The sequence below is a fragment of the Bombina bombina genome, chromosome 6 (assembly GCF_027579735.1).
Source record: "Bombina bombina isolate aBomBom1 chromosome 6, aBomBom1.pri, whole genome shotgun sequence".
In the NCBI taxonomy this organism is placed as follows: Eukaryota; Metazoa; Chordata; class Amphibia; order Anura; family Bombinatoridae; genus Bombina; species Bombina bombina.
The window spans coordinates 577,618,697-577,642,188 of record NC_069504.1 but is presented as its reverse complement, the minus strand read 5'-3'; the positions used below and the strand labels follow the sequence as shown (position 1 = coordinate 577,642,188).

Sequence of the window (23,492 nt, the reverse complement as noted above, 5' to 3'; positions counted from 1 at the left end):
CTCTCAAGTTTGACAGTCTTGTAGCATCGCACCTGACATGGACTTGAGTGATAGAAACAGTTAGTGAAACTCGTCAACGCTGATTGCTTAGGAGTTGTTAATACGAGCTTGGATGGTTTCGCAGAAAGACTCTCCCTGCATCTCCAGACCCTAACATTCGTCAATGCTCTCACTGAGAGGCTGACAAGACTACTTAAAACTCCAGTCCCATTTCAAAGAGTACTACCCTCCATAAGAGACTACTCCGAATCTTCCGACACTTCTCTGCCATCCTCCTGTAACCAAAGGAAAAGAATGACTGGGGGATGAGGGGAGTGGGGGAGGTATTTAAGCCTTTGACTGGGGTGTCTTAGCCTCCTCCTGGTGGCCAGGTTCTGTATTTCCACAAGGAATGAGGCCGTGGACTCTTCTCATATTAAGATGGAAAAGAAAAACACGTGCAAAAAAATTTAAAGGAAATAGAGCCTTATAAACTTAAAAAGAGCAATACAAAACAAATACATAATAAATACTGTCCCCCGGCTACAGAGTACAAACATGTACAAACTAGATAGCCCAACTGGCTTAATGAGTGCCATAAATAAAAATAAAAAAAGTGTACTAACCCAAAGGCACAAAACTACTGTACATCTTCTAACTACAATCCAGTAGATAGCCAAACCAGTACTGAAACACAAAAGCAGAGCATATGAAATAGGAGTATACCGATGACCCAACAGGAAGAAGCTAAGGACATGTCCATACGACAAACTCCCATAGGGTAGTAATTGCGCCACTACCCCATACTAGTAATTGCACCACTACCCCATACTCCCAATACATCCCTCCGTCTAACATCAATTCTGAGGGAAAATTGGCCTAAAATCAGTCTGATAATCCCTCTCACAAAAGAGCATCAGAAGCACCTTCATTCTTCACCTTCTTCCATCGGAGGCAAAGGCAAGACTGATTAACAGTAAGGTAGGAAGGGTTTTATAAAGTGGTTTGGGAATCTTTGCCTAATCCTAGTGGTCAAGTGTTTAGGAAGAGTAATTCCCAGAAGTAATGGATTGTGGACTCTCACCACCTGTATGAAAGAAAGATTGTCATTTGTTGCCATAGGACAGCAGGCAGTGGGAGGCTAAGAGCTGCTGAGGAAGGGCTCAGGGAGTTTGAGGATGGACCCCTTCACTATAGAAAAACAAATATATTTAAAAAAAAAAAAAACTAAACTGCAGGGAAGGGGAGGGAAGAGAGTTGTTTGGGAGGGATCAGGTAGGTATTACGGGGTTGGAATTGTGAAGTGGGAGGGTGATCTCTAAACTACAGCAAAAACTAACCTAACAAGATAATTGATTAACACCTTCGCTGCTAGGAATTTCAAGTGTGGTGTGCAGCTGCAATTAGCAGCCTTCTAACAAGTATTTTCTGTGAAATTCCAGGTAGCGAAAGGGGTTAAAATAGCTTTCTTTCAAGCTTCAGTTTTCAATATAAGTTAATACATTAAAATGGTGATCATGTAAAATTGTACAAAGACACACACATCTGAACCCTGTGTTACATAGAGAAATCTACAATAAATAGGTAATTGTATGTCAAAACATTCATCACAAATAGAGTAAAATTGAAAAATAAATATGAAAGTGGTAGACAATGAGGATTTAGAGTGGATTATAGGTTGAATAAGAATCATAGGCTCAGTAACAGATAAAAAGTGAAGACAGGAATAGAAAATCAGGATGAAGAAGATATGCAACATATATGAATACTAAAAACTTCAGTAGTCTATATGCCACTTAGCCCATTTAATTTAAACTCACTTGTGAAAAGATGATGATTGTATTTTCGTAGCTTGTGTGAACGGTCATACAGTTTTCTGGCACTTTTGCGAGATTCTGGACACAACCTCGTTCGCATTGTTTTCACACCCTGCTTGGAGTCTGGATTAAGGAACACTACAATTGGATACCACTGTGCATAATTCAAACGGTCTACAGCATTTGGAGTGACGTCAAGAAGAGCATGCTTATCCTAAAGAGGGATGACAAATCTGTATGAGGCTATGGTCTGTGAAAAGTATTCTTCCCTACATGTACAAGTTAACTGGGAAGCACATTTATATACACAGACAAGTCAGATCTCTTTACACACAGATTAACGCGGCACATAGTGTTTCCACTGCAGCCAAGGATCATTGATAACATCCTTTAATACATACCCCGCACCCACCCATATCTAATTTGTTAATCACTCACCCGGTCAATAATCTGTTTGATTGTGTGAAGACGGATGATGCCCAAACTGCGCTGGTCAGTGCCTGCATCTCTAGGTTCGCTTCCTATGAAAGAGAAATTCATTATTCTCAAACATAAAAAACAAACTCACAAATACCATGTCTGTAGTTATCACATATCCTTCTAGTAAATTTGCTTGAAAATATTTTTCTTGAGATTTACAAATCGCATGAAGAAAACACGAAATTGTTTTCGGAGTGTTTAAAAAGCAAGACGGTAGATGTACTGTACATTGTACTAGGTTTACGTAGAAGATACTGCAGTATATCATTTAAGGGTAAGGCTTAACTTTTGCAAATAACACTAAAGAAAGGGTTTGTATCTGATGCAACAGTTAAGAATTTCAAATATGATAATCAAAACACAGGTACAAATTACCAAATGTAGAATGTCAAAATCCAGACTTTTTCATTAACATTTTTTTTTATATAAATAAAATTATTGAAAACTACAATTTTTCTTCTTTGCCTGTGTCTCTGGTTTAGTATTTGTGTTCTAAAATGTATGTACTAGTCTATATTTATTTAAAACAATGCTCACCTTTATTATTGCATTACTGTATTAGCTTTCTGATGGTAGTATGCAGTCAAAGGTATTAAAACTATATAAAACTACCTTTAGGTTGCATGTATAAGCTGTACTATGACATGTAAACATTGCCAAAATGACATAAGATATTGTTATTTACACTTGATCCCATCCCCTCTCCAATCTCTATCATTTTACAGATGCAATATTCCAAAATCCAAACCTTTGCCAGCCCCAAGCAGTTTGGATAAATATTTTTTTTTTGTTACCTATATTATATCTGTTCAAAGAATAAACACTATTTAAATATGTATGTTTCTTTCATGTAATTAGCAAGAGTCCATGAGCTAGTGACGTATGGGATATACATTCCTACCAGGAGGGGCAAAGTTTCCCAAACCTCAAAATGCCTATAAATACACCCCTCACCACACCCACAAATCAGTTTTACAAACTTTGCCTCCTATGGAGGTGGTGAAGTAAGTTTGTGCTAGATTCTTCGTTGATATGCGCTTCGCAGCAGGCTGGAGCCCGGTTTTCCTCTCAGTGTGCAGTGAATGTCAGAGGGATGTGAAGAGAGTATTGCCTATTTGAATTCAATGATCTCCTTCTACGGGGTCTATTTCATAGGTTCTCTGTTATCGGTCGTAGAGATTCATCTCTTACCTCCCTTTTCAGATCGACGATATACTCATATATACCATTACCTCTACTGATTCTCGTTTCAGTACTGGTTTGGCTTTCTACTACATGTAGATGAGTGTCCTGGGGTAAGTAAGTCTTATTTTTGTGACACTCTAAGCTATGGTTGGGCACTTTTATATAAAGTTCTAAATATATGTGTTTAAACATGATTTGCCTTGATTCAGGATGTTCAACATTCCTTATTTCAGACAGTCAGTCAGTTTCATTATTTGGGATAATGCATTTGAATAATCAATTTTTCTTACCTTAAAATTTGACTTTTTCTCCTGTGGGCTGTTAGGCTCGCGGAGGCCGAAAATGCTTCATTTTATTGCCTCATTCTTGGCACGGACTTTTTTGGCGCAAAAAAATTTCTTTGTCATTTTCGGCGTCATACTTGTCGCCGGAAGTTGCGTCATTTTTTTGACGTTTTTTGCGCCAAAAATGTCGGCGTCACCGGATGTGTCGTCATTTTTGGCGCTTAAAGCATTTAGGCGCCAAATAATGTGGGCGTCTTTTTTGGCGCTAAAAAATATGGGCGTCATTATTGTCTCCACATTATTTAAGTCTCATTGTTTATTTGCTTCTGGTTGCTAGAAGCTTGTTCATTGGCATTTTTTCCCATTCCTGAAACTGTCTTTTAAAGGGACAGTAAACCTTAAAAATAATGTTATATAATTCTGCACATAGTGCAGAATTATATAACATTATTTAGGTGCTATAGCCATAAAAGCATTTTTTACCCGTTTAATTTGCTAAAATACGGCGCTTTTACAGACCCGCTCTCTGCTCTCTGCTGAGCGGGTCTGTTATTTTTAGTCAGCGCATCGGGCCAGCTGTATAGTCACAGCCCGGCCCGACCGCGCCATAGCACTAAGAGCAGCTCGCTCCTGTCACAGGAGCGAGCTGCACTTAGTCTTATGGCGCGGTCGGGCCGGGCTGTGACTATACAGCTGGCCCGATGCGCTGACTAAAAATAACAGACCCGCTCAGCAGAGAGCGGGTCTGTAAAAGCGCCGTATTTTAGCAAATTAAACGGGTAAAAAAATGCTTTTATGGCTATAGCACCTAAATAATGTTATATAATTCTGCACTATGTGCAGAATTATATAACATTATTTTTAAGGTTTACTGTCCCTTTAAGGAATTTGATCAATTTTGCTTTATATGTTGTTTTTTCTATTACATATTGCAAGATGTCTCAGATTGACCCTGAATCAGAAGATACTTCTGGAAAATTGCTGCCTGATGCTGGATCTACCAAAGTTAAGTGTATTTGTTGTAAACTTATGGTAACTGTTCCTCCGGCTGTTGTTTGTAATGAATGTCATGACAAACTTGTTAATGCAGATAATATTTCCTTTAGTAATGTTCCATTACCTGTTGCTGTTCCATCAACATCTAATATTCAGGGAGTTCCTGTTAACATAAGAGATTTTGTTTCTAAATCTATTAAGAAGGCTATGTCTGTTATTCCTCCTCCTAGTAAACATAAAAGGTCTTTTAAAACTTCTCATTTTTCAGATGAATTTTTAAATGAACATCATCATTCTGATTCTGATAATGATTCTTCTGGTTCAGAGGATTCTGTTTCAGAGGTTGATACTGATAAATCTTCATATTTATTTAAAATGGAATTTATTCGTTCTTTGCTTAAAGAAGTCTAAATTGCATTAGAAATAGAGGAATCTTTTCCTCTTGATACTAAATCTAAACGTTTGAATACGGTTTTTAAACCTCCTGTAGTTATTCCAGAGGTTTTTCCCGTCCCTGATGCTATTTCTGAAGTAATTTCCAGGGAATGGAATAATTTGGGTAATTCATTTACTCCTTCTAAACGGTTTAAGCAATTATATCCTGTGCCATCTGACAGATTAGAGTTTTGGGACAAAATCCCTAAGGTTGATGGGGCTATCTCTACTCTTGCTAAACGTACTACTATTCCTACGGCAGATAGTACTTCCTTTAAGGATCCTTTAGATAGGAAAATTGAATCTTTTCTAAGAAAAGCTTACTTATGTTCAGGTAATCTTCTTAGACCTGCTATATCTTTGGCGGATGTTGCTGCAGCTTCAACTTTCTGGTTGGAAGCTTTAGCACAACAAGTAACAGATCATAATACTCATAGCATTGTTAATCTTCTTCAACATGCTAATAATTTTATTTGTGATGCCATCTTTGATATCATTAAGGTTGATGTCAGGTATATGTCTTTAGCTATTTTAGCTAGAAGAGCTTTATGGCTTAAAACTTGGAATGCTGATATGTCTTCTAAGTCAACTTTGCTTTCCCTTTCTTTCCAGGGTAATAAATTGTTTGGTTCACAGTTGGATTCTATTATTTCAACTGTTACTGGGGGGAAAGGAACTTTTTTACCACAGGATAAAAAATCTAAAGGTAAATTTAGGTCTGCTAATCGTTTCGTTCCTTTCGTCACAATAAGGAACAAAAGCCTGATCCTTCCCCTTCAGGAGCGGTAATCAGTTTGGAAACCATCTCCAGTCTGGAATAAATCCAAGCCTTTTAGAAAGCCAAAGCCAGCTCCCAAGTCCACATGAAGGTGCGGCCCTCATTCCAGCCCAGCTGGTAGGGGGGCAGATTACGATTTTTCAAAGAAATTTGGATCAATTCGATTCACAATCTTTGGATTCAGAACATTGTTTCACAAGGGTACAGAATAGGCTTCAAGATAAGGCCTCCTGCAAGAAGATTTTTTCTTTCCCGTGTCCCAATAAATCCAGTGAAGGCTCAAGCATTTCTGAAAATGTGTTTCAGATCTAGAGTTGGCTGGAGTAATTATGCCAGTTCCAGTTCTGGAACAGGGGCTGGGGTTTTACTCAAATCTCTTCATTGTACCAAAGAAGGAGAATTCCTTCAGACCAGTTCTGGATTTAAAAATATTGAATCGTTATGTAAGGATACCAACATTCAAAATGGTAACTATAAGGACTATTCTGCCTTTTGTTCAGCAAGGGCATTATATGTCCACAATAGATTTACAAGATGCATATCTGCATATTCCGATTCATCCAGATCACTATCAGTTTCTGAGATTCTCTTTCCTAGACGAGCATTACCAGTTTGTGGCTCTGCCGTTTGGCCTAGCAACAGCTCCAAGGATTTTTACAAAGGTTCTCGGTGCCCTTCTATCTGTAATCAGAGAACAGGGTATTGTGGTATTTCCTTATTTGGACAATATCTTGGTACTTGCTCAGTCTTCACATTTAGCAGAATCTCATACGAGTCGACTTGTATCGTTTCTTCGAGAACATGGTTGGAGGATCAATTTACCAAAGAGTTCGTTGATTCCTCAGACAAGGGTAACCTTTTTAGGTTTCCAGATAGATTCAGTGTCCATGACTCTGTCTGACGGACAAGAGACGTCTGAAATTGGTTTCAGCTTGTCGAAACCTTCAGTCTCAATCATTCCCTTCGGTAGCCTTATGCATGGAAATTCTAGGTCTTATGACTGCTGCATCGGACGCGATCCCCTTTGCTCGTTTTCACATGCGACCTCTTCAGCTCTGTATGCTGAACCAGTGGTGCAGGGATTATACAAAGATATCTCAATTAATATCTTTAAAACCGATTGTACGACACTCTCTGACGTGGTGGACAGATCACCATCGTTTAATTCAGGGGGCTTCTTTTGTTCTTCCGACCTGGACTGTGATCTCAACAGATGCAAGTCTGACAGGTTGGGGAGCTGTATGGGGGTCTCTGACAGCACAAGGGGTTTGGGAATCTCAGGAGGCGAGATTACCAATCAACATTTTGGAACTCCGTGCAATTTTCAGAGCTCTTCAGTCGTGGCCTCTTCTAAAGAGAGAGTCGTTCATTTGTTTCCAGACGGACAATGTCACAACCGTGGCATATGTCAATCATCAAGGAGGGACTCACAGTCCTCTGGCTATGAAAGAAGTATCTCGAATACTTGTATGGGCGGAATCCAGCGCCTGTCTAATTTCCGCGGTTCATATCCCAGGTATAGACAATTGGGAAGCGGATTATCTCAGTCGCCAAACGTTACATCCGGGCGAATGGTCTCTTCACCCAGAGGTATTTCTTCAGATTGTTCAAATGTGGGGACTTCCAGAAATAGATCTGATGGCTTCTCATCTAAACAAGAAGCTTCCCAGGTATCTGTCCAGATCCAGGGATCCTCAGGCGGAAGCAGTGGATGCATTGTCACTTCCTTGGAAGTATCATCCTGCCTATATCTTTCCGCCTCTAGTTCTTCTTGCAAGAGTGATTTCCAAGATTCTAAAGGAGCGTTCGTTTGTTCTGCCTGGTGGCTCCAGCATGGCCTCACAGGTTTTGGTATGTGGATCTTGTCCAGATGGCTACTTGCCAACCGTGGACTCTTCCGTTAAGACCAGACCTTCTATCGCAAGGTCCTTTTTTCCATCAGGATCTCAAATCCTTAAATTTGAAGGTATGGAGATTGAACGCTTGATTCTCAGTCATAGAGGTTTCTCTGACTCCGTAATTAATACTATGTTACAGGCTCGTAAATCTGTATCTAGGAAGATATATTATCGAGTCTGGAAGACTTACATTTCTTGGTGTTCTTCTCATCATTTTTCTTGGCATTCTTTTAGAATTCCTAGAATTTTACAGTTTCTTCAGGATGGTTTGGATAAAGGTTTGTCTGCAAGTTCCTTGAAAGGACAAATCTCTGCTCTTTCTGTTCTTTTTCACAGAAAGATTGCTAGTCTTCCTGATATTCATTGTTTTGTACAGGCTTTGGTTCGTATAAAACCTGTTATTAAGTCAATCTCTCCTCCTTGGAGTTTGAATTTGGTTCTGGGGGCTCTTCAAGCTCCTCCGTTTGAACCTATGCATTCGCTGGATATTAAATTACTTTCTTTGAAAGTTTTGTTTCTTTTGGCCATCTCTTCTGCTAGAAGAGTTTCTGAATTATCTGCTCTTTCTTGTGAGTCTCCTTTTCTAATTTTTCATCAGGATAAGGCGGTGTTGCGAACTTCATTTAAATTTTTACCTAAGGTTGTGAATTCTAACAACATTAATAGAGAAATTGTGGTTCCTTCATTGTGTCCTAATCCTAAGAACTCTAAGGAAAGATCGTTGCATTCTTTGGATGTAGTTAGAGCTTTGAAATATTATGTTGAAGCTACTAAAGATTTCCGAAAGACTTCTAGTCTATTTGTTATCTTTTCTGGTTCTAGGAAAGGTCAGAAGGCTTCTGCCATTTCTTTGGCATCTTGGTTAAAGTCTTTGATTCATCATGCTTATGTTGAGTAGGGTAGAACTCCGCCTCAAAGGATTATAGCTCATTCGACTAGGTCAGTCTCTACTTCCTGGGCATTTAAGAATGACGCTTCGGTTGATCAGATTTGCAAAGCAGCAACTTGGTCTTCTTTGCATACTTTTACTAAATTCTACCATTTTGATGTGTTTTCTTCTTCTGAAGCAGTTTTTGGTAAAAAAGTACTTCAGGCAGCTGTTTCAGTTTGATTCTTCTGCTTATAATTTCAGTTTTTTTCATTATAAGATTTAAACTTTGTTTTGGGTGTGGATTATTTTTCAGCGGAATTGGCTGTCTTTATTTTATCCCTCCCTCTCTAGTGACTCTTGCGTGGAAGATCCACATCTTGGGTATTCATTATCCCATACGTCACTAGTCCATGAGGCCCGCCCTTTTTGTGGTGGTTATGATTTTTTTGTATAAAGCACAATTATTCCAATTCCTTATTTTTTATGCTTTCGCACTTTTTTCTTATCACCCCACTTCTTGGCTATTCGTTAAACTGATTTGTGGGTGTGGTGAGGGGTGTATTTATAGGCATTTTGAGGTTTGGGAAACTTTGCCCCTCCTGGTAGGAATGTATATCCCATACGTCACTAGCTCATGGACTCTTGCTAATATGAAAGAAATTAATTTATCAGGTAAGTTCTTACATAAATTATGTTTTTTTATCTTTGTTTGAAATGAAAACATACTTACTAAAAAAAGTATTCTATAAACATAACACATTTATTGATGTAAAAAGAAATTAAAATATTTCCTAACTAAATGCATTAAATTCCTTTGCTTTGCTTATGTCAAATATTTTATTGTAAAATACTAAACATTTGCTAAAGACTTACTTGCCACTTCATAGATATCTGGTTCTTCTCTTGCTAACTTCTCTCTTGCAACATCAGCAATAGGGCCAAAAATGACAACAGGCCTGAGAAACCCAGCTGCAATGGAAATTGTAAATTGGAGAATAAGGTTTGGACTTTTAATGCATAATTTTGGGACAAACCTTTAAAGGCACATGAAACCCAATTTTTTAATTTTATGATTTATATAGAGAATATTAATCAAAAACAACTTTCAAATGTACTTCTATTGTCTAATTTTCTTAATTCTCTTGGTATCCTTTGTTGAAAAAGCAGCAATGCGCTACTAGGAGCTATTTAACACCCTGGCTGTGCTAATAACATGAAGCATGTATATAAAGCCACCAATCAACAGTTCCCGAGCCTACCCTAGGTACCATTTTTAAGAAAGGAAACCAAGAGAATGAAATAAATTAGATAATAGAAAATGGAAAGTTGTTTAAAATCACAAACTATCTGCATCATGAAAAAAAGTAGGTTTCATGTTCCTTTAATAAGGTAGTATTAAATATACAATACAATATATAGCTAGTCTATTTGACCCACACAATTTTGCAGCAAACAGATTTTATCTTAATAGAAATTTACAGCCATTGCAACAAGAAATGCATATCTGACTCAGGCATTTATCCAACTGTTCCAGTAAGGAAATCTAAGATTGATAGGTTTTCCTGACTTTCTAAAATCAGAAAGTGTATGGAATGCTACACAAATATGTTTTTTTTTCATTCAGAATGGGGACTGCTAAATGAAAAGATAAGCTTATTAATTTAAAAACTGAAGGCAACACAATATATCATATTCAAAAATTACATTAAGATATGAGGGCATAAATATAAAAACCTTCTCGCAGGACAACTCTCTCATAAGCTGGAAACTTTGTCTGAACAGGCTGGGCAGAAATGTCTTCCCTGCTTTTTCTGAGATTTCGCTTGGAGCTTCGAAGGCCACGGAATCTCCAAAAATCTGCACGATCACCACCTGCCGTTTTAGGAAGCGTGTATTGAACACTAGCAAGTTGTTCAGCCCTGTGATGAATATAAAAACATATATTATGACAAGATGAATATATACACATGCATACTTCTCATACTCTCCTTTAACCTCTGGCAAGTAAACTATAATTATATCTTTTTATATAAAGTCAAAAAAGGTGTATGCACTCTCACCATCAGTGGCAACTGCCAGGGTGCTGTTGTAGGTATTGTAAACAGAAGGAAAAATAAGCACTCACTGGTCTTCTGGCATCTGTGACAAAAAATTATTTATTCAATAGTGACATTTCGGGACAAACAGCGTCCCTTCCTCTGACAGACAACAAGTGGAAAAAATACTAACTTATAAAGACCTGTAACCCCTTCCCTTCCTGATTAGGCTACTAATCACAGCAGGCTATCAGTAATTGGTAGCCTAATCAGGAAGGGGAGGGGTTACAGGCCTTTAAAAGTTAGTATTTTTTTCCACTTGTTGTCTGTCAGAGGAAGGGACGCTGTTTGTCCCGAAACGTCACTATTGAATAAATAATTTTTTGTCACAGATGCCAGAAGACCAGTGAGTGCTTATTTTTTCTTCTGTTTATATATAACATAATTTATGCTTACCTGATAAATTCCTTTCTTCTGTTGTGCGATCAGTCCACGGGTCATCATTACTTCTGGGATATAACTCCTCCCCAACAGGAAATGCAAGAGGATTCACCCAGCAGAGCTGATATAGCTCCTCCCCTCTACGTCAGTCCCAGTCATTCGACCAAGAATCAACGAGAAAGGAGTAACCAAGGGTGAAGTGGTGACTGGAGTATAATTTAAAAGATATTTACCTGCCTTAAAAAACAGGGCGGGCCGTGGACTGATCGCACAACAGAAGAAAGGAATTTATCAGGTAAGCATAAATTATGTTTTCTTCTGTTATGTGCGATCAGTCCACGGGTCATCATTACTTCTGGGATACCAATACCAAAGCAAAAGTACACGGATGACGGGAGGGATAGGCAGGCTCATTATACAGAAGGAACCACTGCCTGAAGAACCTTTCTCCCAAAAATAGCCTCCGAAGAAGCAAAAGTGTCAAATTTGTAAAATTTGGAAAAAGTATGAAGCGAAGACCAAGTTGCAGCCTTGCAAATCTGTTCAACAGAGGCCTCATTCTTAAAGGCCCAAGTGGAAGCCACAGCTCTAGTGGAGTGAGCTGTAATTCTTTCAGGAGGCTGCTGTCCAGCAGTCTCATAGGCTAAACGTATTATGCTACGAAGCCAGAAAGAGAGAGAGGTAGCAGAAGCTTTTTGACCTCTCCTCTGTCCAGAATAAACGACAAACAGGGAAGAAGTTTGGCGAAAATTTTTAGTTGCCTGCAAGTAGAACTTGAGGGCACGAACTACATCCAGATTGTGTAGAAGACGTTCCTTCTTTGAAGAAGGATTTGGACACAAGGATGGAACAACAATCTCTTGATTGATATTCCTGTTAGTAACTACCTTAGGTAAGAACCCAGGTTTAGTACGCAGAACTACCTTATCTGAGTGAAAAATCAGATAAGGAGAATCACAATGTAATGCTGATAACTCAGAGACTCTTCGAGCCGAGGAAATAGCCATTAAAAACAGAGCTTTCCAAGATAACAATTTTATATCAATGGAATGAAGGGGTTCAAATGGAACACCTTGTAAAACGTTAAGAACTAAGTTTAAACTCCATGGCGGAGCAACGGCTTTAAACACAGGCTTGATCCTAGCTAAAGCTTGACAAAAGGCCTGGACGTCTGGATTTTCTGACAGACGCCTGTGTAACAAGATGGACAGAGCTGAAATCTGTCCCTTTAATGAACTAGCCGATAAACCCTTTTCTAAACCTTCTTGTAGAAAAGACAATATCCTAGGGATCCTAACCTTACTCCAGGAGTAACGTTTGGATTCGCACCAGTATAGGTATTTGCGCCATATTTTATGGTAAATCTTTCTGGTAACAGGCTTCCTATCCTGGATCAGGGTATCAATAACCGACTCAGAAAAACCACGCTTTGATAAAATCAAGCGTTCAATTTCCAAGCAGTCAGTTTCAGAGAAGTTAGATTTTGATGTTTGAATGGACCCTGTATCAGAAGGTCCTGTCTCAGAGGTAGAGACCAAGGTGGACAGGATGACATGTCCACTAGATCTGCATACCAAGTCCTGCGTGGCCATGCAGGCGCTATTAGAATCACAGATGCTCTCTCTTGTTTGATTTTCGCAATCAATCGAGGAAGTAGCGGGAAGGGTGGAAACACATAAGCCATCCCGAAGTTCCAAGGTGCTGTCAAAGCATCTATCAGAACCGCTCCCGGATCCCTGGATCTGGACCCGTAGTGAGGAAGTTTGGCGTTCTGGCGAGACGCCATGAGATCTATCTCTGGTTTGCCCCAACGTCGAAGTATTTGGGCAAAAATCTCCGGATGAAGTTCCCACTCTCCCGGATGAAAAGTCTGGCGACTCAAGAAATCCGCCTCCCAGTTCTCCACTCCCGGGATGTGGATTGCTGACAGGTGGCAAGAGTGAGACTCTGCCCAGCGAATTATCTTTGATACTTCCATCATTGCTAGGGAGCTTCTTGTCCCTCCCTGATGGTTGATGTAAGCTACAGTCGTGATATTGTCCGACTGAAACCTGATGAACCCCTGAGTTGTTAATTGGGGCCAAGCTAGAAGGGCATTGAGAACTGCCCTCAATTCCAGAATGTTTATTGGAAGGAGACTCTCCTCCTGATTCCATAATCCCTGAGTCTTCAGAGAATTCCAGACAGCGCCCCAACCTAGCAGGCTGGCGTCTGTTGTTACGATTGTCCAGTCTGGCCTGCTGAATGGCATCCCCCTGGACAGGTGTGGCCGATAAAGCCACCATAGAAGAGAATTTCTGGTCTCTTGATTCAGATTCAGGGTAGGGGACAAATCTGAGTAATCCCCATTCCACTGACTTAGCATGCACAATTGCAGCGGTCTGAGGTGTAGGCGTGCAAAAGGTACTATGTCCATTGCCGCTACCATTAAGCCGATCACCTCCATGCATTGAGCTACTGACGGGTGTTGAATGGAATGAAGGACACGGCATGCATCCTGAAGCCTTGTTAACCTGTCTTCTGTCAGGTAAATCTTCATTTCTACAGAATCTATAAGAGTCCCCAAGAATGGAACTCTTGTGAGAGGAAAAAGAGAACTTTTCTTTTCGTTCACTTTCCATCCATGCGACCTTAGAAATGCCAGAACTAACTCTGTATGAGACTTGGCAGTTTGAAAGCTTGAAGCTTGTATTAGAATGTCGTCTAGGTACGGAGCTACCGAAATCCCTCGCGGTCTTAGTACCGCCAGAAGGGCCCCCAGAACCTTTGTGAAGATTCTTGGGGCCGTAGCCAATCCGAATGGAAGAGCTACAAACTGGTAGTGCCTGTCTAGGAAGGCAAACCGTAGATACCGTTGATGATCTTTGTGAATCGGTATGTGAAGGTAAGCATCTTTTAAATCCACTGTGGTCATGTACTGACCCTTTTGGATCAAAGGTAAGATTGTCCGAATAGTTTCCATTTTGAACGATGGAACTCTTAGGAATTTGTTTAGAATCTTTAAATCTAAGATTGGCCTGAAAGTTCCCTCTTTTTTGGGAACCACAAACAGGTTTGAGTAGAACCCTTGTCCTTGTTCCGACCGCGGAACTGGATGGATCACTCCCATTAATAACAGATCTTGTACACAGCGTAGAAACGCTTCTTTCTTTATCTGGTTTGTTGACAACCTTGACAGATGAAATCTCCCTTTTGGGGGAGATAATTTGAAGTCTAGAAGGTATCCCTGAGATATGATCTCCAGCGCCCAGGGATCCTGAACATCTCTTGCCCAGGCCTGAGCGAAGAGAGAAAGTCTGCCCCCCACTAGATCCGGTCCCGGATCGGGGGCTCTCGGTTCATGCTGTCTTTGGGGCAGCAGCAGGTTTCCTGGCCTGTTTGCCCTTATTCCAGGACTGGTTAGGTTTCCAGCCTTGCCTGTAACGAGCAACAGCTCCTTCCTGTTTTGGTGCAGTGGAGGTTGACGCTGCTCCAGGTTTGAAATTCCGAAAGGGACGAAAATTAGACTGTCTAGCCTTAGCTTTGGCTTTGTCTTGAGGTAGGGCGTGGCCCTTACCTCCTGTAATGTCAGCGATAATTTCTTTCAACCCGGGCCCAAATAAAGACTGCCCCTTGAAAGGTATATTAAGTAATTTAGACTTAGAAGTAACATCAGCTGACCAGGATTTTAGCCACAGTGCTCTACGTGCCTGTATGGCGAATCCAGAGTTCTTAGCCGTAAGTTTGGTTAAATGTACTACGGCCTCCGAAATGAATGAATTGGCTAGTTTAAGGACTCTAAGCCTGTCCATAATGTCGTCTAGCGTAGATGAACTAAGGTTCTCTTCCAGAGACTCAATCCAAAATGCTGCCGCAGCCGTAATCGGCGCGATACATGCAAGGGGTTGCAATATAAAACCTTGTTGAACAAACATTTTCTTAAGGTAACCCTCTAATTTTTTATCCATTGGATCTGAAAAAGCACAGCTATCCTCCACCGGGATAGTGGTACGCTTAGCTAAAGTAGAAACTGCTCCCTCCACCTTAGGGACCGTTTGCCATAAGTCCCGAGTAGTGGCGTCTATTGGAAACATCTTTCTAAATATTGGAGGGGGTGAGAACGGCACACCGGGTCTATCCCACTCCTTAGTAACAATTTCAGTTAATCTCTTAGGTATAGGAAAAACGTCAGTACTCGCCGGTACCGCAAAGTATTTATCCAACCTACACATTTTCTCTGGTATTGCAATGGTGTTACAATCATTGAGAGCTGCTAAGACCTCCCCTAGTAATGCACGGAGGTTCTCCAATTTAAATTTAAAATTTGAAATATCTGAATCCAATCTGTTTGGATCAGAACCGTCACCCACAGAATGAAGCTCTCCGTCCTCATGCTCTGCAAGCTGTGACGCAGTATCAGACATGGCCCTAGTATTGTCAGCGCACTCTGTTCTCACCCCAGAGTGATCACGCTTGCCTCTTAGTTCTGGTAATTTAGACAAAACTTCAGTCATAACAGTAGCCATATCATGTAATGTTATCTGTAATGGCCGCCCAGATGTATTAGGCGCCATAATATCACGCACCTCCCGGGCGGGAGATGCAGGTACTGCCGCGTGAGGCGAGTTAGTCGGCATAACTCTCCCCTCGCAGTTTGGTGAAATTTGTTCACATTGTACAGATTGACTTTTATTTAAAGTAGCATCAATACAGTTAGTACATAAATTTCTATTGGGCTCCACCTTGGCATTGGAACAAATGACACAGATATCATTCTCTGAGTCAGACATGTTTAACACACTAGCAATAACTTGCAACCTGGTTATAATCTTTTTTAACAAAAACGTACTGTGCCTCAAAGAGGTACTTAAACGATTAAATGACAGTTGAGATAATGAACTGAAACAGTTATAGCATCAAGTTTAAAATAACACAACTTTTAGCAAAGGTTTGTTCCCATTAGTAAATAACTAAATTTGACATAAAAAATTATAGAGTAACGTTTTTATTCACAGTCAATAAAAATTCTCACAGCTCTGCTGAGAGAATGTACCTCCCTTCAAAGAAGTTTGAAGACCCCTGAGATCTGTCAGTGAACCGGATCATGCAGGAAATATAATAGTAGCTGACTGGAATTTTTTGATGCGTAGCAAAAAGAGCGCCAAAAACGGCCCCTCCCTCTCACACACAGCAGTGAGGAGAAACGAAACTGTCACAATTTAAAGCATACAACTGCCAAGTGGAAAATAATGCCCAAACATTTATTTACTCAGTACCTCAGCAATGTAAACGATTCTACATTCCAGCAAAAACGTTTAACATGACAATATTTATTAAAAGGATTAGTGACCTTTAACAGAGTAGTTCCGGTGAAAAACCATTCCCAGAATACTGAAGTGTATACATACCTGTCATTATAACGGTATAGCAGGATTTTTTCATCAATTCCATTCAGAAAATAAAAACTGCTACATACCTCAATGCAGATTCATCTGCCCGCTGTCCCCTGATCTGAAGCCTTTACCTCCCTCAGATGGCCGAGAACAGCAATATGATCTTAACTACTCCGGTTAAAATCATAGTAAAAAACTCTGGTAGATTCTTCTTCAAACTCTGCCAGAGAAGTAATAACACGCTCCGGTGCTATTGTAAAATAACAAACTTTTGATTGAAGTCATAAAAACTAAGTATAATCACCATAGTCCTCTCACACATCCTATCTAGTCGTTGGGTGCAAGAGAATGACTGGGACTGACGTAGAGGGGAGGAGCTATATCAGCTCTGCTGGGTGAATCCTCTTGCATTTCCTGTTGGGGAGGAGTTATATCCCAGAAGTAATGATGACCCGTGGACTGATCGCACATAACAGAAGAAATATATATATATATATATATATATATATATATATATATATATATATATATATATATATATATATATATACACAGACATATATATATATATATATACACACATACATACATATACATACACATATACACACACACACAGGTAGCCCTCAGTTTACGCCGGGGTTAGGTTCCAGGAGGGATGGTTGTAAATCGAAACAGTTGTAAATTGAAACCCAGTTTATAATGTAAGTCAATGGGAAATGAGGGGGTTAGGTTCCAGGCCCTCTCAAAATTGTCATAAGTAACATCTAATACATTATGTTTAAAGCTTTGAAATAAAGACTTTAAATGCTAAACAGCATTATAAACCTAATAATAGATTGTATCATCATCAAACTAAGTTTAATGAACAAAAACATTTTCTAAACATCACCTAATAAAATAATTACACAACAGACTGCATCATCATCAAACTAAGTTTAATAAACAAAAACGTGTTTTTAAACTTGCATTTTTCTGCAATCAGTTCTCTGTATTGTTAGCATGTTAGATAATATTGGGTATGCATCTATTCTATGCATTTCAATCTGCAGTGATTAATAAGCAGTTAGGCACCCTCACCTCAAGCTGCTGGACAGGAAGATAATAGGTAAGTGCCTGCTAAATTTTTCTCCATAGATCTTGTCCGATCTGTGTACACAGATCAATTTTAAGCTCTTAAGTTGCATGACTTTGCTGCAAAACAAGCGGACAGCTCCACCTACTGGCTATTTTAATTGGTGCACTTTGCCTTCCAAAGCTTTTCAATAGCAGTCACATGACTGAAAAAAAAATTGTTATTCTGAAACGGCGCAAATTGAACCGGCGTAAACCGAGGGTCACCTGTATATGTATATATACTGTGTGCCATTGGCAGAAACAAAAAAACGTAATTTATGCTTACCTGATAAATTCCTTTCTTCTGTAGTGTGATCAGTCCACGGGTCATCATTACTTCTGGGATATCACTCCTCCCCAACAGGAAGTGCAAGAGGATTCACCCAGCAGAGCTGCATATAGCTCCTCCCCTCTACGTCACTCCCAGTCATTCGACCAAGGACCAACGAGAAAGGAAAAGCCAAGGGTGAAGTGGTGACTGGAGTATAAATTAAAAAATATTTACCTGCCTTAAAAACAGGGCGGGCCGTGGACTGATCACACTACAGAAGAAAGGAATTTATCAGGTAAGCATAAATTATGTTTTCTTCTGTTAAGTGTGATCAGTCCACGGGTCATCATTACTTCTGGGATACCAATACCAAAGCAAAAGTACACGGATGACGGGAGGGATAGGCAGGCTCTTTATACAGAAGAAACCACTGCCTGAAGAACCTTTCTCCCAAAAATAGCCTCCGATGAAGCAAAAGTGTCAAATTTGTAAAATTTGGAAAAAGTATGAAGCGAAGACCAAGTTGCAGCCTTGCAAATCTGTTCAACAGAGGCCTCATTCTTGAAGGCCCAAGTGGAAGCCACAGCTCTAGTAGAATGAGCTGTAATTCTTTCAGGAGGCTGCTGTCCAGCAGTCTCATAAGCTAAACGAATTATGCTACGAAGCCAAAAAGAAAGAGAGGTAGCGGAAGCTTTTTGACCTCTCCTCTGCCCAGAGTAAATGACAAACAGAGAAGACGTTTGTCGAAATTCCTTAGTTGCCTGTAAGTAAAATTTTAGAGCACGGACTACATCCAGGTTGTGCAGTAGACGTTCCTTCTTTGAAGAAGGATTTGGGCATAAAGAAGGAACAACAATCTCTTGATTGATATTCCTGTTAGTAACTACCTTAGGTAAGAACCCAGGTTTAGTACGCAGGACTACCTTATCCGAATGAAAAATCAAATAAGGAGAATCACAATGTAAGGCTGATAATTCAGAGACTCTTCGAGCCGAGGAAATAGCCATTAAAAATAGAACTTTCCAAGATAACAACTTTATATCAATGGAATGAAGGGGTTCAAACGGAACGCCCTGTAAAACATTAAGAACAAGGTTTAAACTCCATGGTGGAGCAACAGTTTTAAACACAGGCTTAATCCTGGTCAAAGCCTGACAAAAAGCCTGGACGTCAGGAACTTCTGACAGACGTTTGTGTAACAGAATGGACAGAGCTGAGATCTGTCCCTTTAATGAACTAGCAGATAAACCCTTTTCTAAACCTTCTTGTAGAAAAGACAATATCCTAGGAATCCTAACCTTACTCCAAGAGTAACCTTTGGATTCACACCAATATAGGTATTTACGCCATATCTTATGGTAAATCTTTCTGGTAACAGGTTTCCTAGCCTGTATTAAGGTATCAATAACTGACTCAGAAAACCCACGTCTTGATAAAATCAAGCGTTCAATTTCCAAGCAGTCAGCTTCAGAGAAGTTAGATTTTGATGTTTAAAGGGACCCTGTATCAGAAGGTCCTGTTTCAGAGGTAGAGACCAAGGTGGACAGGATGACATGTCCACCAGGTCTGCATACCAAGTCCTGCGTGGCGGTGCTATTAGAATCACTGATGCTCTCTCTTGTTTGATTCTGGCAATCAATCGAGGAAGCAACGGGAAGGGTGGAAACACGTAAGCCATCCTGAAGTCCCAAGGTGCTGTCAGAGCATCTATCAGGACTGCTCCTGGATCCCTGGATCTGGACCCGTAACGAGGAAGCTTGGCGTTCTGTCGAGACGCCATGAGATCTATCTCTGGTTTGCCCCAACGTCGAAGTATTTGGGCAAAGACCTCCGGATGAAGTTCCCACTCCCCCCGGATGAAAAGTCTGACGACTTAAGAAATCCGCCTCCCAGTTCTCCACTCCCGGGATGTGGATTGCTGACAGGTGGCAAGAGTGAGACTCTGCCCAGCGAATTATCTTTGATACTTCCATCATAGCTAGGGAGCTTCTTGTCCCTCCCTGATGGTTGATGTAAGCTACAGTCGTGATGTTGTCCGACTGAAACCTGATGAACCCCCGAGTTGTCAACTGGGGCCAAGCCAGGAGGGCATTGAGAACTGCTCTCAATTCCAGAATGTTTATTGGCAGGAGACTCTCCTCCTGACTCCATTGTCCCTGAGCCTTCAGAGAATTCCAGACGGCACCCCAACCTAGAAGGCTGGCGTCTGTTGTTACAATTGTCCAGTCTGGTCTGCTGAATGGCATCCCCCTGGACAGATGTGGCCGAGAAAGCCACCATAGAAGAGAATTTCTGGTCTCTTGATCCAGATTCAGAGAAGGGGATAAGTCTGAGTAATCCCCATTCCACTGACTTAGCATGCACAGTTGCAGTGGTCTGAGGTGTAAGCGTGCAAAGGGTACTATGTCCATTGCCGCTACCATTAAGCCGATTACCTCCATGCATTGAGCCACTGACGGGTGTTGAATGGAATGAAGGGTGCGGCAAGCACTTTGAAGTCTTGTTAGCCTGTCCTCTGTCAGGTAAATCTTCATTTCTACAGAATCTATAAGAGTCCCCAGGAAGGGAACTCTTGTGAGTGGAACGAGTGAACTTTTCTTTTCGTTCACCTTCCATCCATGTGACCTTAGAAATGCCAGCACTAACTCTGTATGAGACTTGGCAGTTTGAAAGCTTGAAGCTTGTATCAGAATGTCGTCTAGGTATGGAGCTACCGAGATTCCCCGCGGTCTTAGTACCGCCAGAAGAGCACCCAGAACCTTTGTGAAGATTCTTGGAGCTGTAGCCAATCCGAATGGAAGAGCCACAAACTGGTAATGCCTGTCTAGGAAGGCAAACCTTAGGTACCGATAATGATCTTTGTGAATCGGTATGTGAAGGTAAGCATCTTTTAAATCTACAGTGGTCATGTACTGACCCTCTTGGATCATAGGTAAAATTGTCCGAATAGTCTCCATCTTGAACGATGGAACTCTTAGGAATTTGTTTAGGATCTTTAAGTCCAGGATTGGTCTGAAAGTTCCCTCTTTTTTGGAACCACAAACAGATTTGAGTAAAACCCCTGTCCCTGTTCCGATCGTGGAACTGGATGGATTACTCCCATTAACAAGAGCTCTTGTACGCAGCGTAGAAACGCCTCTTTCTTTGTCTGGATTGTTGACAATCTTGACAGATGAAATCTCTCTCTTGGAGGAGAGTATTTGAAGTCCAGAAGGTATCCCTGAGATATTATCTCTAGCGCCCAGGGATCCTGAACATCTCTTGCCCACGCCTGGGCGAAGAGAGAAAGTCTGCCCCCCACTAGATCCGATCCCGGATCGAGGGCCCTCAATTCATGCTGTTTTAGGGGCAGCAGCAGGTTTCCTAGTCTGCTTGCCCTTGTTCCAGGACTGGTTAGGTTTCCAGCCTTGTCTGTAGCGAGCAACAGCTCCTTCCTGTTTTGGTGCAGAGGAAGTTGATGCTGCTCCTGCTTTGAAATTACGAAAGGAACGAAAATTAGACTGTCTAGTCTTGGCTTTGGCTTTGTCCTGAGCAGGGCATGGCCTTTACCTCCTGTAATGTCAGCGATAATCTCTTTCAACCCGGGCCCGAATAAGGTCTGCCCTTTGAAAGGTATATTAAGCAATTTAGACTTAGAAGTAACATCAGCTGACCAGGATTTTAGCCACAGCGCCCTGCGTGCCTGAATGGCGAATCCTGAATTCTTCGCCGTAAGTTTAGTAAGATGTACTACGGCCTCCGAAATGAATGAATTAGCTAGTTTAAGGACTCTAAGCCTGTCCGTAATGTCGTCCAGAGTAGCTGAACCAATGTTCTCTTCCAGAGACTCAATCCAGAATGCCGCTGCAGCCGTGATCGGCGCAATGCATGCAAGGGGTTGCAATATAAAACCTTGTTGAACAAACATTTTCTTAAGGTAACCCTCTAATTTTTTATCCATTGGATCTGAAAAAGCACAGCTATCCTCCACCGGGATAGTGGTACGCTTAGCTAAGGTAGAAACTGCTCCCTCCACCTTAGGGACCGTTTACCATAAGTCCCTTGTGGTGGCGTCTATTGGAAACATTTTTCTAAATATCGGAGGGGGTGAGAACGGCACACCGGGTCTATCCCACTCCTTAGTAACAATTTCAGTAAGTCTCTTAGGTATAGGAAAAACCTCAGTACTCGTCGGTACCGCTAAAATATTTATCCAACCTACACATTTTCTCTGGTATTGCAACTGTGTTACAATCATTCAGAGCCGCTAACACCTCCCCTAGTAATACACGGAGGTTTTCCAGTTTAAATTTAAAATTTGAAATATCTGAATCCAGTCTGTTTGGATCAGAACCGTCACCCACAGAATGAAGTTCTCCGTCCTCATGTTCTGCCACCTGTGACGCAGTGTCTGACATGGCCCTAATATTATCAGCGCACTCTGTTCTCACCCCAGAGTGATCACGCTTACCTCTTAGTTCTGGTAATTTAGCCAAAACCTCAGTCATAACAGTAGCCATATCCTGTAATGTGATTTGTAATGGTCGCCCAGATGTACTCGGCGCTACAATATCACGCACCTCCCTCTGAGCGGGAGATGTAGGTACTGACACGTGAGGCGAGTTAGTCGGCATAACTCTCCCCTCGTTGTTTGGTGAAATTTGTTCAATTTGTACAGATTGACTTTTATTTAAAGTAGCATCAATACAGTTAGTACATAAATTTCTATTGGGCTCCACTTTGGCATTGCAACAAATGACACAGGTATCATCCTCTGAATCAGACATGTTTAACACACTAGCAAATAAACTTGTAACTTGGAAATACAATTCAATTAGAATAATATTAAAACGTACTGTGCCTTTAAGAAGCACAGAAGATCTATGACAGTTGAAAATTAATAAATTGAAACAGTTATAGCCTCAATCCTTGTAAATAACACAACTTTAGCAAAGGTTTAATCCCATTAGCAAAGATAACAAATTCTGAAAGCAGGAAACAAATTACAGAATAAACGTTTTTTATCTCAGTCAAACTATAATTCTCACAGCTCTGCTGAGAGAAATTACCTCCCTCAAAATAAGTTTTGAAGACCCCTGAGCTCTGTAGAGATGAACCGGATCATGCAGGGAATACAATGAGTTGCTGACTGAAATATTTGATGCGTAGTAAAAGCGCCAAAAAACGTCCCCTCCCCCTCACACACCCAAACATTTATTCACTCAGTACCTCAGTAAATGAAAACGATTTTACATTCCAGCAAAAACGTTAAACATAATCTCTAGTTATTAAACAGCTTTATGTATTTCTTACAGTGTAATTCTAGTGAAGTACCATTCCCCAGAATACTGAAGTGTAAAGTATACATACATGACATTATATCGGTATGGCAGGATTTTCTCATCAATTCCATTGTCAGAAAATAAAAACTGCTACATACCTCTATGCAGATTCATCTGCCCACTGTCCCCTGATCTGAAGTTTACCTCTCCTCAGATGGCCAAGAAACAGCAATATGATCTTAACTACTCCGGCTAAAATCATAACAAAAACT

At 40.7% G+C, this 23,492-nt stretch overlaps 1 protein-coding gene across 1 annotated transcript in view; it reads right to left on the bottom strand.

Annotated features, from left to right (window-relative positions):
- TJP1 (tight junction protein 1) overlaps positions 1 to 23,492 on the bottom strand; it is a gene marked incomplete in the record, with an annotated part of 489,926 nt that overhangs the window by 154,692 nt on the left and 311,742 nt on the right. Inside the window, 4 exon segments of the mRNA XM_053717550.1 lie at positions 1,800 to 2,010; positions 2,235 to 2,317; positions 9,597 to 9,692; positions 10,458 to 10,642. Coding sequence (XP_053573525.1) covers positions 1,800 to 2,010; positions 2,235 to 2,317; positions 9,597 to 9,692; positions 10,458 to 10,642 — 575 coding nt within the window.